The sequence below is a fragment of the Leuciscus leuciscus genome (genome assembly GCF_965113295.1).
Source record: "Leuciscus leuciscus genome assembly, chromosome: 21".
NCBI lineage: Eukaryota > Metazoa > Chordata > Actinopteri > Cypriniformes > Leuciscidae > Leuciscus > Leuciscus leuciscus.
Window position 1 is genome coordinate 35,563,513 of NC_138745.1, and position 12,411 is coordinate 35,575,923.

At 39.9% G+C, this 12,411-nt stretch overlaps 1 protein-coding gene across 1 annotated transcript; it reads left to right on the forward strand.

Annotated features, from left to right (window-relative positions):
• Positions 1-491: 491 nt before the first annotated feature.
• ush1gb (Usher syndrome 1Gb (autosomal recessive)) lies at positions 492-8,733 on the forward strand. Its single transcript, XM_082152041.1, has 4 exons — positions 492-883; positions 5,158-5,608; positions 6,633-7,208; positions 7,868-8,733. The coding sequence occupies exons 1-4, from the start codon at positions 720-722 to the stop codon at positions 8,150-8,152; spliced, it is 1,476 nt and encodes a 491-aa protein (XP_082008167.1). The 5' UTR covers positions 492-719; the 3' UTR covers positions 8,153-8,733.
• Positions 8,734-12,411: the final 3,678 nt, after the last annotated feature.

A 12,411-nucleotide genomic window follows, 5' to 3' on the forward strand; every position in this document is an offset into this window, starting at 1 on the left:
GGTCCAGTTTATTGTTTGCAAATCGAGAAACCTGTTCAAATTAGCATGGAACAGAATATTATATAATCTCTTATATAATATGCAGTTTTATATCTCTGAATGATACAGGATATTTAATGGGGGAAAAAGGTGAATGAGACTTTAGTTATTCCATCAGAAATTGATTGGACATTAAAAAGTGTCTCTATATAACAAGTACTTAGATCATCAGAGGCGGAGCCAGTTGTGAAGGCAAACTTAATAGCTTGCAGTAAAATCCAGAGGAAATGATTTTATAAAATGTCATATTTATATGAATAGTATAAGATTGATCTTTTTGATGAAAAATTCAGAAAGTAGCAACATTGCAAAGTGTCCTTTTGCACTAGGTGTGTGTTATTTACTCATGTTTGATTTTATCTAAATATAATTGGCATCGTGTCAAATCATTGTATTATATATCGTGCATCAATATTGATTATTCTCCTGCTGTGCATTTAGCAGAGTGTGATCTCATGAATGTGTCACCGTAGGTGTGACTTCTCATCTCTCAGGTGTGCGCTTAGAGGAAGTGGGCGTGGCCTTTCCGGAGGTCTCCCATAGCAACCGCTCGAGTGTGAATGCAGTTGCTCGAGTGGAGACGCCAGAAGCGCACGTGAAATCTCGCCAACACACACACACACACACACACACACGCCAGATGACCGTCCGTGAGCCGGGGTGGAGGTTCATTCGCCGCCATGAACGATAAATACCACCGGGCGGCTCGAGACGGGCACCTGCACCTGCTGAGAGACGCGACGCGCAAAGAACTGAACGCGCCGGATGAGGATGGGATGACGCCGACGCTCTGGGCCGCGCACCACGGCAACCTGGACGCGCTCAGACTGCTGGTGGCACGAGGGTCAGTGATGCGTCAATTATTTATGGAGAATGTATATAACTATTCATGCATTTATTTATTTTTTTACATAATTTTCCATTTAAAATTTGAATTTCGAGCCCAAATTACGTATGTGTGAAAATAATAATAGAGATTGTTTTTGTTTTTGTAATATTCGTTGAGTCAAATTCCAGCAGGCAGTTATTGAGACTGTAAGCATTTCCTTTCAGAACTGGACCATTATCTAGTTAAGTAACAGTTTGACTCCAGCAATAAAAAAAATGCATTGTGCAAAAATACAATATAACAAGATTAATGTCTGAAAGTCTGAAAATCATGTGAAAATCTTAGCATGTGAATATTTCTTTCCTTTACTCACTTTTAATGCCTGGGGTCCCTGAGACCCTCAACAATGCAATATTTTTCAGAGAAGATGTGTTATACTGTTATGTACTGCTGATCAGTATTGTTTTTTTAGCATTTAGTAAACAGAAGGATTTGTAAAGAGAATAAAAAATTCAGTAACGCTTTATTTTAAGGTGACGTAGTTGCAAGTTACTACATGTACTTTACTCAGTACTTATTTGAGTCAGTTTAAAATAAAGTGTAACCAAAAATTCTTTGTGGAACTTTAAATGATTATAGCATCAGTCTGTAAAGCCCTTTATATCTTTGATTCTACTTGAAGAAGGTAGTTTATGCATTTTTAAAATAATTAATATGATATACAGCCCTCTCAGGTCTAGTTATGTTTTGGCTCATACGGTTTCATTAACAGGATGGCTGTTCGGTGTTCTCCTGTATCGGATCACATCTGCACCGAGATCATTTAGTCCTAAACCCAGACGCTCTCACTGATGGATATCTGCATTGTTTTATTTGCATATTTACTGCTCTGGGCTAATTAAAATAAAGGTCACCAGGAGAATAATGCATCTCTCTTGAATTATGCTTTTCTGTTGTCTGGTCTTACTACTGTTTAAAAGTAGGCCTATATTATATAATAAATAGGCTAATGAACTCTGCGTGCATGAGTTGCAGATAAAGGCTTACTGTAATTAGTTATGGACATCTGCAGCGTTCTGCAGTCTTACTGATATTTTTAAAGGAATAGTTCACAAAATAATGCTGTTAATCTGATTTTTACATATGGAACAGGTCGAGAACCAGGCTGCACCAACACATCATGACGGAAAGTGAATAATAACATTACATTTTCTGTGAACTGTTCTTTAGGAGGAACTTGCTTTAGGAGAAAGCTGTAACATTGCATTGTTTCTCAAGTCATTAGGTAATTAGATCTAAATAACCTGGCTCTTATCTCAAGACAAGGTTAATAATGGAAGCTAAATGTTCTGCTCTGTGAACACCCTCACTGTTCTCTAATTAGTGTTCTCCATCAGATCTGTTACTGAAACACATTCAGAAGAAGAGACCGATGCAGTTTGAGTCATAGCTCTGCATTTAGAGTTCATGAAAGAATCACTTTGTAGTGTAAGCTTTTATTTGGATGTGATGAGTATAGGCCCAGATGTTTTTGCATTTTCCTGATTTTGAGGTAATATTAATGGAATACTGTGGAATGCATCAAAAACGCATTTCTGAATGAAATGGGATATTTAACTAAAAAATGAAGGTGAGCCCTAGATTTTATCCATCGGGAGTGGACTGGATTATAAAAAAAAAAAGTGTGCATTAGATGATTAAACACAGTCAGGTTGTTGGAGAGGAGATATCATCCATAAAGGAAAGTCATTCCATAGCAAGTTTTAACATTTTGAAAAAAGATTACAACAATTTTTTTTTTTTTATTAGATGCACAGATAAACATTATGAGGCCAAAATGTGTTTAAAAAATGTATTTTGAACAGAGCTTTTCTTGATAGCTGAAAAGACTTTTACTTGAAAAGTACGAGAGTATAAATAAAAACGACTGCATCGACCAAGTGAGCATCAGGGCTCCAGCATGTCTGCGCTACATCTCTAACGTGCTGGACGTTTTAATGTTCATGGCCTCGTGCACATTCATGGAGAGGACTTTTACACATGGCCAGACAGAGAGAAAGATGTTAATGTTCCCAGTTAAAGGTCAACATAATGAATTAGGGCTATTCCTCTGCCACCTTGCTGTTTGTCTGGCTGTTGGCAGTTCTTTAACTTGAATGTCAGGACCATTATGCACCTCAGTCTTTCACGTTTTTGCTTTCTGCATTTCAATCCTGTGACCCCACATGGTCCCATTAAACCTTGCATAGTTTGTGCTGGTCTCTGCTAATGAGTGGTAGCCGTTTGTACGGCAGAAACTCTTGCAGGCTTGAGACTTTGAGACTAAAAGAGAAAACACGGAGCGGTTATATGGACCTTAGTGAGGGCAGACAGCATATTATATATGCAGCATCATTTCATCTGTATTAGCTAAGGTATGTTGGACTTCAGTTGGTTTAAGGGAAAACATAGGCCTACATAATTTTGACACCCTTGGTTAATGTTACACTGACTTACAATAAACTGGGTTTTGCACTTGTACTAAATTGTCAACACTGTGTCTCATGCATGAAACAAGCAGAAAGAAAGTCTGTAAAAGTAATGAATACTGCAGATCTCTTTCTGTGATGATGAATGCATTACATGGTGCACAGTTTTTAATGACTTGGAGAGGTGAGTCACAAAGGCAGTTTGCATAATGTGTGTAGGTGTGTGTACATGTGTGTTACAGGGGGTAAGTGGAGCTCCAAAGCATCATGTTACTTATTTAGATTAACACCTTGCCACATAACAGAACATGAATGCATGCACTCATGCACCAACATGCACATGTGCACAGACACACGTATTCACACACTCTATTATACTAGTAATTGGCCAATTAATCAACCAAAATTTGATCATTTTGAGATTATCATTATCCAGGAAACTTTATTAAATTGTATTATCACGTGATGCGGCTCTGTGGAATACTTGATTCTGATTGGTCAATCATGCCATCCAGCAGTATTTTATCCCCGATAACAATCGGTAAAAACTGATAATATAGGCTCATCCGGGTAACTGAAGTCGGCACTTTATGCTTCCAAGCTACTCGTGGAAGTTTTGCGTTTGGTGAGCAAATAAAATATAAAAACTCAAATCAATATTTTGTGCAGAGTTATATAATTGTCATCTGGTATCGCGGACTCGCTCTCTCTTGTTTCATACAAACTCAGCTGTTCCCATTTTGCGATGATTGTCTTGTACATTGTAATGGATTATAAGACAGGTACGATTTTAAAACAAATCAATATCAATATCTCTTATCCCCATAATTATTTATGTGGTGAAATACCATGTAATAAGTGGTATGACTGTATACCGTATCCCTTAAATGTCCTTCTAGTTTGAACTTGCCACAACTGCTCTCTCCACGGAAGCTTTGCTTTTAAAAAGCTAATAAAATATTTCGACTCAGATCAATACTTCAATTAGCCTGGCAAGCCAGACCTACATCAAGATGTTAGGTCTGGCAACTCACCATTGGCACGGCTCAATCCGTGGGGCGGGATAAACGGTTGTCTCTCAAAATCCCTTTGCACGCAACAGGATAGCGCTACAACCAATCAGAGCAACGAAGAAGGCTAGTTGGTATATTAAACTTTTGCCGTATCCAGTTGGCAAAACTCCGAACACATCTTCCTTTTTTAAAATGACTTAAGTGCCGTTCTTTGCTCTTTTCTCAAAGAAAAGCTTAACTCCAAGTCCTCCAGAGTCGCGGCCAAAGCCGATTCGAAAGACCACTGTTCGCCAGCAGCAGCCATTCTTTGTTTTCAAGTAGCAGGGAACCGTCGCAACTCTGTCGTCATTATGTTAAGCCCGCCCCGGCTACTCTATACACGACGTGATTGGCCTGACCTGAGTTTGGTTTTTCTAGCTCGAAAGTCAACGAAGAGTTGCTAGACCACGCTGGCTGCAAAATAAATGTTGATGCCGCCAGGGTGCGTCTAGATTTCTAGGCTATATTTTAATCTAATTATTTACTTATGTGGCAAGTAGCTGTATAATAAGTGGGATAATGTACATCCAGCCGGTCATCTGATCCTGATCACCCTGTCGGGTTTATTCTGCGATAACAACCGGCTGGATGTACATTATCCCTTACTTAAATATTGGCCATCAGCCACCCTGCTCTTTAGATAATGGTATTGGTATCTGACAAAACCAAATCCATCGACCACTAATTTTGACCATGTAACTATGTTAGAATCAGCAGAATAGAATTAGACATAACCAATCCACTATTGCTTTTGTTATTTGGTCCACAGTGGAGATCCAGACAAATGTGATATTTGGGGAAACACTCCCCTTCACCTGGCGGCAGCTAACGGCCATCTGAACTGTCTGTCCTTTCTGGTGTCATTTGGCACCAACGTGTGGTGTTTGGACAATGACTACCACACGCCACTGGACATGGCAGCTTCCAGGGGCCACATGGACTGTGTTCGATATCTGGACTCTATCGCCGCCAAACAGATCACCATCAACCCCAAGCTGGTGAGCAAATTGAAGGACCGTGCCTTCCGTAATGCAGAGAAACGCATTATGAACTGTGAAAAGCTTCAGCGCAAACATCACAAACGCATGGAGAAGCATTTCTTGAGAGAGAGCGCTGCGATGGACACGTCGGATACGATGAGTTACAGCAGTTTCAGCAGCACCTTAAGCCGAAGGATCCCTCAGTTCAACACCCTCGACTCCAACATGACGTACTCACAGGTACTGTGTCTGAACACAAGGGTACAAAGGGGCATCGAACCAGTAACACAAACATAAAACCTTTACTTAGTGGAGTCAGCCATTAGGTCAGTTATGGAGATGCAAGTTATAAATTCCATTCCAAAACCTAGTGAGCTGGTATGTTAAAGTGTCATAAGCACACTCCCATTGCAAAACATGTACCAAAGGGTTGGCACCATAAAGAATATCCTAAAGAATCTCCTATATGGTTCATACCCCACACCTTACATTTTCATTTATGTAATATTCTGGGTGGTTTCAGCCAGCAATAATAACAGGAGTGTCCAATCTTTCTTCCGGAGGGCCACTTTGCTGCAAAGTTGAGCTCCAATCCTAATCAAACACACCTGAACCATCTAATCAAAGGCTTTGAGATCACAATAAAAGTCCATTGGCCCTCCGTGAGCAGTATTGGACACCCCTGAAAAGAGCGTAGTATGATACCAATAAGATTGTAGCCTGACTCATGTTTGTCTGCATTTTTTAATTATCCCAAAGGTGTTCAATGAGGTTCAGAGTAGGTGGTTTTCTTTATTGGCCTTTGTGCAAATGTCCCTGATATAAAACTACTGTACATTGCTTTGGATAAATCATCTGAAAAAATTAAGACTTTCTTCTTTGTTAGAATTGCATAAAGCCTTTCAGACGTCAGTGCATGCTAGTTGACTAACAATAGTCTTTCAATGGAGTACTAGAGACTTAGTGACGTATGCGAGGCAATGCGGTTACACTATTTTAAGGTGTCATTATTACAGTGCTATTAAATATTTAAGTACTGAGTAATATTAAGCAACTACATGTACTTACTATAGGGTTAGTGTAGGATTTGGTTGAGGGTTAGTTGCATGTAAATATGCATAATTTACTGTTATTACTATGGTAAGTACATGTAACATATGTAACAAGGAAACTGTCAAATAAAGTGTTACCGGCAATGCTAACAAGTTTGTATACAGGGTGAAGTACAACAGAGAAAATGACCATGAGAAACTTCTCTTTACAGGCAACGCTTCAGTCCACAACTAGAGGCCGGACCAAGATTCTGCGGCGTCTTGAGAAGAAGAAGCAAGGCGATGGGACGTTCAAGATTTCCGAAGACGGTCGAAGGAGTGTTCGCTCGATCTCTGGTCTTCAGCTTGGCAATGACGTCATGTTCATGAAGCAGGGTACATACGTCAGCCCACGCCAGCAGTCCAATCCTCGACTCAACATCCGTAACATGTTTTCTGGTAAACAGGACATAAGGGAAGATGAAGATGAAGATGATGATGAGGTAGACACTGTTTCCCGCGCACTCAGTGATCCGGGTCTATATGATGCTGCATACTCCGAAATAAGTACGGATTCCGGTCGGGATTCTTTGTTCAACCGCCCAGGACTCGGTACCATGGTATTCCGTCGCAATTATGTGACTGATGGGCTGTTTCGAATGGGACGGAATGAGGGTAGCGTGGTGGGGAGTGAACCAGTGGGACGAGTCCCGAACGTCCGCTTACGAGGGAGATTGCCCCTACGGTCACCCAGTCTCGATGAAGTCAGCATAGGCAGCTCATTGAGCCTTCAAGAGAGGAATTTGCAGGTACAAACAAAAATCAGCAGATACTACATGGATGCCACTTGTTCTACCACCTGAGCTAGACTTTTACTATTGACTGTCTTGTACTTGCACTACATCATGGATGGGCAGCTCCAGTCTTGGAGGTCCTCTATCCTGCAGTGTTTAGCTCCATCCCAAATCTAACCGAGAGATTCTGTTTGATTTGCGATATAGCTAAACTCTGCAGGACAGTGGCTCTCCAGAACCATACTCTCCAAAAATCATACTCATATGTGCATTCTGAACATTTAATTTCAGTGCCAAGGGCATTAATAGGTAGTTGGTTACAGCTTCCTCTCTTATAGGAAGACACAGTCTGGCACTGGATGTTTTGCAACATAACTCAGTCTGCATTTCCTACTCATCCCAAATGTGTTCAGAGGGGTTCTGGGCAGGGGATATGTGAAGGCCATTCAGATTCTTCCATACTATTAAATAATTTCTTTTTTGACCTTTATGCATCATGCTGGAACAGAAAAGCGCCCTATTTTAGTACAGTTGCCGATTGAGATTGCATGCCTGCATGCTTGACTTTATGATTTTCTTAGTAAGCTAAAATATGCAAACCTGTTAAGTAAAAGTGGGTGTCCAGAGACTTTGATAGTTATAATGATAGTTCTCATGTTGGCGGTGTCCTGTAGGATTTGCCATGGGAGGAAGGAGACCTCGGTTTGGAGGAGGAGGATGACGAGCTACGGCCATCATCGGCTCCTTTGGAAGTTTTCCTGGCATCTCAGGGACTGAGTGACTTCTTGTCCATCTTCAGTCGAGAGCAGATGGACCTGGAGGCGCTGCTGTTGTGCTCTGAGCAGGACCTCATTAGCATCCACATCCCACTCGGACCCCGCAAAAAACTATTGGATGCGTGCAACAGACGCAACAATGCTATCGACAGAGCTGACGGCATGCAAGATACTATGCTGTAAAAGAGTGTGTGTGTGTCTGTTATTGACTCTGTTCCAAAGTCTAGTGTACTCCCTTGCTTCCTGCATAGGCTGCTGCTTTTTAAGGCAGCATCCTAGCTAAACTGTATCCTAACAGGCAGCAACTTAACACGGTACACAAATAGTGCTTCTCACGCAAAGTGCATGGGAGACTTGACTCCCAGCTGATACATGATACGCACAGGAAAGGTAAATCAATTTTAATTAGAGTATTTTTATCAGTACTTTATAACCAGCATTTCTCTCATCTTGTCCACCATTTTGGATGTATTATTTCTCTGAGCTCGTTGCATCCTAGGATTTCTTTCTCTGCAAATGATACACGCGATGCTGTCTGAGAATCTGGCCAAAGCAATGTATTTTAGGAGGCAGTATAATAATGCTAAGATAATTACACTGCCCATTTTTTTTTGAACCACTTCTCGCCAGGAGCTAGTATGATGTCTCAATTGACCCTGTTCATGAAATGTGCATCCCCAGTCTTAAAGGGATGGTTCGGAGTAAAATCAACCTAGGGTCCTTTGCACCATGACCTCGAGCCAAACCAGTTTGCAACAATTATTAGTTAAAGGGTCATGAAACCCCCCTCTTTCAGCTCAAGTCTAGCTCACAATCTTTTTGAAAAATGCAACTTAATTGGGCGTGGTGGCTGTGAGAAGAAGGGAGGGGAGTGGGTGTGGTATGGCACGGCAGGGGAGAGGGGAGGGGGGGAAACTGTCATCGCCAGTGGCCCATGCATGCATATCGACTGTCACTAAAAATCAGTGGTAAAACGTGAGGAAATGCTAGATTTTTTTAATAGCTGGCAAAGTTACAATCTAATGAAATACACGGACACCTTATTTTTGTCCTTTTCAAAAGTAACTGAATGCCCTGCTACATATTAGCCTACTACAGTAATCATAATTGTATTTAAAACATTTAAATGTACATGTATAATTATGTCATTATAAAATAAATATTTGTTTATATACACACTAACTATAAATGCATTTGAAAGTAATACATTTTCCGCTTAAAAAAATAAAAAACGTTCCGTACATAGCCTATGTCTACGCGCCCCCTAAACCCACATAATAAAGATGGACAGTGACATAGAAATTTGCACAAACTAAGCATACGTTCCATACAATTGAGGTATTATCGAAATATCTACATTTTAATAACGAGTGATTATTTAACAAAAGGCATAACGGTCAGGGTTACGTTTTAGACACACACACACACACACACACACACACACACACCTCTGAAGCGATAGAAAAGTCCTCGGGACCGCATCACTCGCAAGACGAAACCTGCATTGGTGTTACAAGGCCGAAGTCCACCATTCTCCAGTTGAACGGTTGCTACACACACATAGTTTAGATGTGTCCGTGGTTGATGGCCGGAGTCTAGCCCTGGCAGAATCGCGGGGAAAGATGCACTGGAACTTTTGCACCACGAAAACAAACGCGCGTCCCATCATTGCCTCTCTCATCTACTACGCGATATCACAGTTTGACATGTCTGTCATTGGAAAGTTCCACGTGATGTCATGAATAATTAAGAGAAAGTGTCTTCTCATTGGATAAGAAAACTCAGTACATGAATAATTATGAGACACCGATGAGTCATCAAAGTACTATAGTGCTCTGCCACGTCACTGCCTGTGACGTGGACACGATGAAGATTTTAAACCCGGAAGACGAAAATAGCAGAAAAAAACTACTATTAAATCTAACAGATGCTAACATTGTCTTCAATGGTGTTCAACACACATACATCTGTTAAAATCTCAGAAAATTTGGTTTAGGGTTTCATGACCCTTTAACACTAAGTTGTCAACACTTCGGAAAAAGTGTTTGGCGGGTGTTTGGCTCGAGGTCATGGTGCAAAGGACCCTAGGTTGATTTTACTCCAAACCATCCCTTTAAGGTGCATTTACATCATTTCACAGGCATCTTGTGTTCATATTATTCCAAATAAAAAATGTGTTTGGCTTAGTATTTCTAAGCAAAATACATTAACTTGCTCTTCCTCTGAAATTACTCTGCTAGCATCTGTGCAGGCTATTGAATAATATTAATATAGCCCAACCCAACTTATGCACTGTTTTAGTAAACTTGTTCTGACTACATTCTGTTATACAATGCTCTCTCTGTTCAGTCAATACCAGAAGGATTTAATCAATTTCCATCCTTCTCTTCTAATTACAAATCCTGTTTCACTTTGAAATGCGTGACATTGCGGAAGTATAATGGGTTGCACAATGCAATTCACATTTTTAAAATGCTTCTTATTCCCTCATTTGGAACTGAGCCATTGTGCGTGAGTGTATGTGTATGTGTGTGTGTGTGTGTGTGTGTGTGTGTGAGACTGTGTGTGCATGAGTGAGTGAAACAACTGCCTCCCTGTGGCTGGGAGGAAAACTACAGGTCTTCTATGTGGTCTCACATCACTTTCTATCCAGCACTGCTTCCTGCTCACAAAGAGGTTCTACTTGGAGAATGAAGTCTACATGCGGTTATGAATACCCTTTTAGTTTTGTGGTATAATTTGTATAAGCTCTTACCAGCTTGAGGTTCATCAAAGACACTGTGGTTCCTGATTCACTCTGATTTGTCATGCATATGGATACTGTATTTTAAGACTAAGGTAAATTAGAGTAATATGCAGTAATAATTAGCATGTTCAGCTCAATTCAGACCTTGCCACACGACAACCCAGCTTAAATATGACAATGTTAACACAGATTTGCTAGTGATGGAGCAAAAAATCCATATATCAGGGCTCTAGTTTCCCACATTTCCCCAGATTATGTTAAATTGTTTTGTTTTTTATTAATTTAATTTTAAGTCAGATGTGTCCAAACTTGACTTGTATATGCAAACATTATATAATTTTTGCACGTTGGAACTGAATTCATATGCATTTAATGTTTTTATATTTGAAATTATGTTTATAGTTGTGCATACATACTGTACATGGAGCTTTGGACAGCATCGATGTCCAGCCAAAACACATTACAGTTTGACTCATGGGAAATTTTCTGTATGTTGGCAATGTACAGCATTCTGAGGATGATAATGATTGCATACTTTACTGACTGACTCCAGCTGAGAGACGGTTGGAGTTTGGGTGTGTGTGAAATATCTTCTTTGGCCATGTGATGTTTGTACAGTTTCATTGATGTACTGTACGGTTCTGTGTTTGCTATTGATCGACCGCAGTCAAAGCTTCTGGCTCAGTGGGTGACATGTTTGTTCTGGATACTGTGTTGCTCTGCTAATCTGCTCATTTATGGGTGTGTGTGCAGCGGGTTTGAGAGACTGACATACTGAAAGCTGATATAAGTCTTGTTACTTTATCTGTCTATACAAACACACTCCATCTCCATCTGTACATACACACGTATAGCTACACACTGCTGTCCCGACTCACATTTATGGTAGTATATTCAATGCTTGTCTGGATGCAAATGTAATGCTTTATTTGTTCCTGTGTGTTTTTCTCACTTTTACATGTTAACTCGTTCACGAAACACGAGCAGAACAAATTTCTGTGTTAATGTTTTCTAAACCCATTCTTGTGTAAGTGGTCACATTATTTTGGATTGTAAATTGTAAATGTAAAATGTTTAATATAAAAATTTCTGTGTAAGTAATTCATAAAACATTTTTTTTTTAACTCTATCTTTGCAAAATAAGAGGATGAGGGATTTAAAGCAAGACATTCATTTGTTTTGCATTATGTTTCATGATTGTTTTGTTTTTGCTTGGACTCTTTCCTCTCATCTTTTGAAGTCTTGCATTTTTTATGATGCTAGAAATATAATTGTCTTTTAGTATTTCATGATTGTCCCTGACTATGCCAGGTCATATTTCAGCCTATAAAATCAAAAGAAATATGAACCAGACTAATTTTCAGGGAAGCCAAATGCCAATATTTTCAGTGACAAATTGTGGATAGTTACAATGTTAATTAAATAAACTTGTCATTATTACCATTGTGAACTGACCTGTGTTTGAGTCATTTGATGTTTGTTTGTATTTTAACATTGTTTGCGTTCAGTTTACTGTATAGAATCGCTCACGTCCTTCCTGCTTTTCTTTCTTTCTTTCTTTCTTTCTTTTTTTGCTCTGACCCTCTATTATTTTGCTTCAACCTTTCTTTTGTCTTCTGCCAAGTAAAGTAAAAGAGAGAGAGGAGGGAGAACAGGGTTTGTAAATACATGAGCGAGTCCACAGATAAGAGAGCCA

What these genes read in the sequence shown, in the direction of transcription:
- ush1gb (XM_082152041.1), top strand. Translation starts at nt 720, where the DNA reads ATGAACGATAAATACCACCGGGCGGCTCGAGACGGGCACCTGCACCTG. An exon ending in AGACTGCTGGTGGCACGAGG is followed by an intron (nt 884 to 5,157) that starts GTCAGTGATGCG and finishes TTTGGTCCACAG; the next exon opens with TGGAGATCCAGACAAATGTG. An exon ending in TTCAAGAGAGGAATTTGCAG is followed by an intron (nt 7,209 to 7,867) that starts GTACAAACAAAA and finishes GGTGTCCTGTAG; the next exon opens with GATTTGCCATGGGAGGAAGG.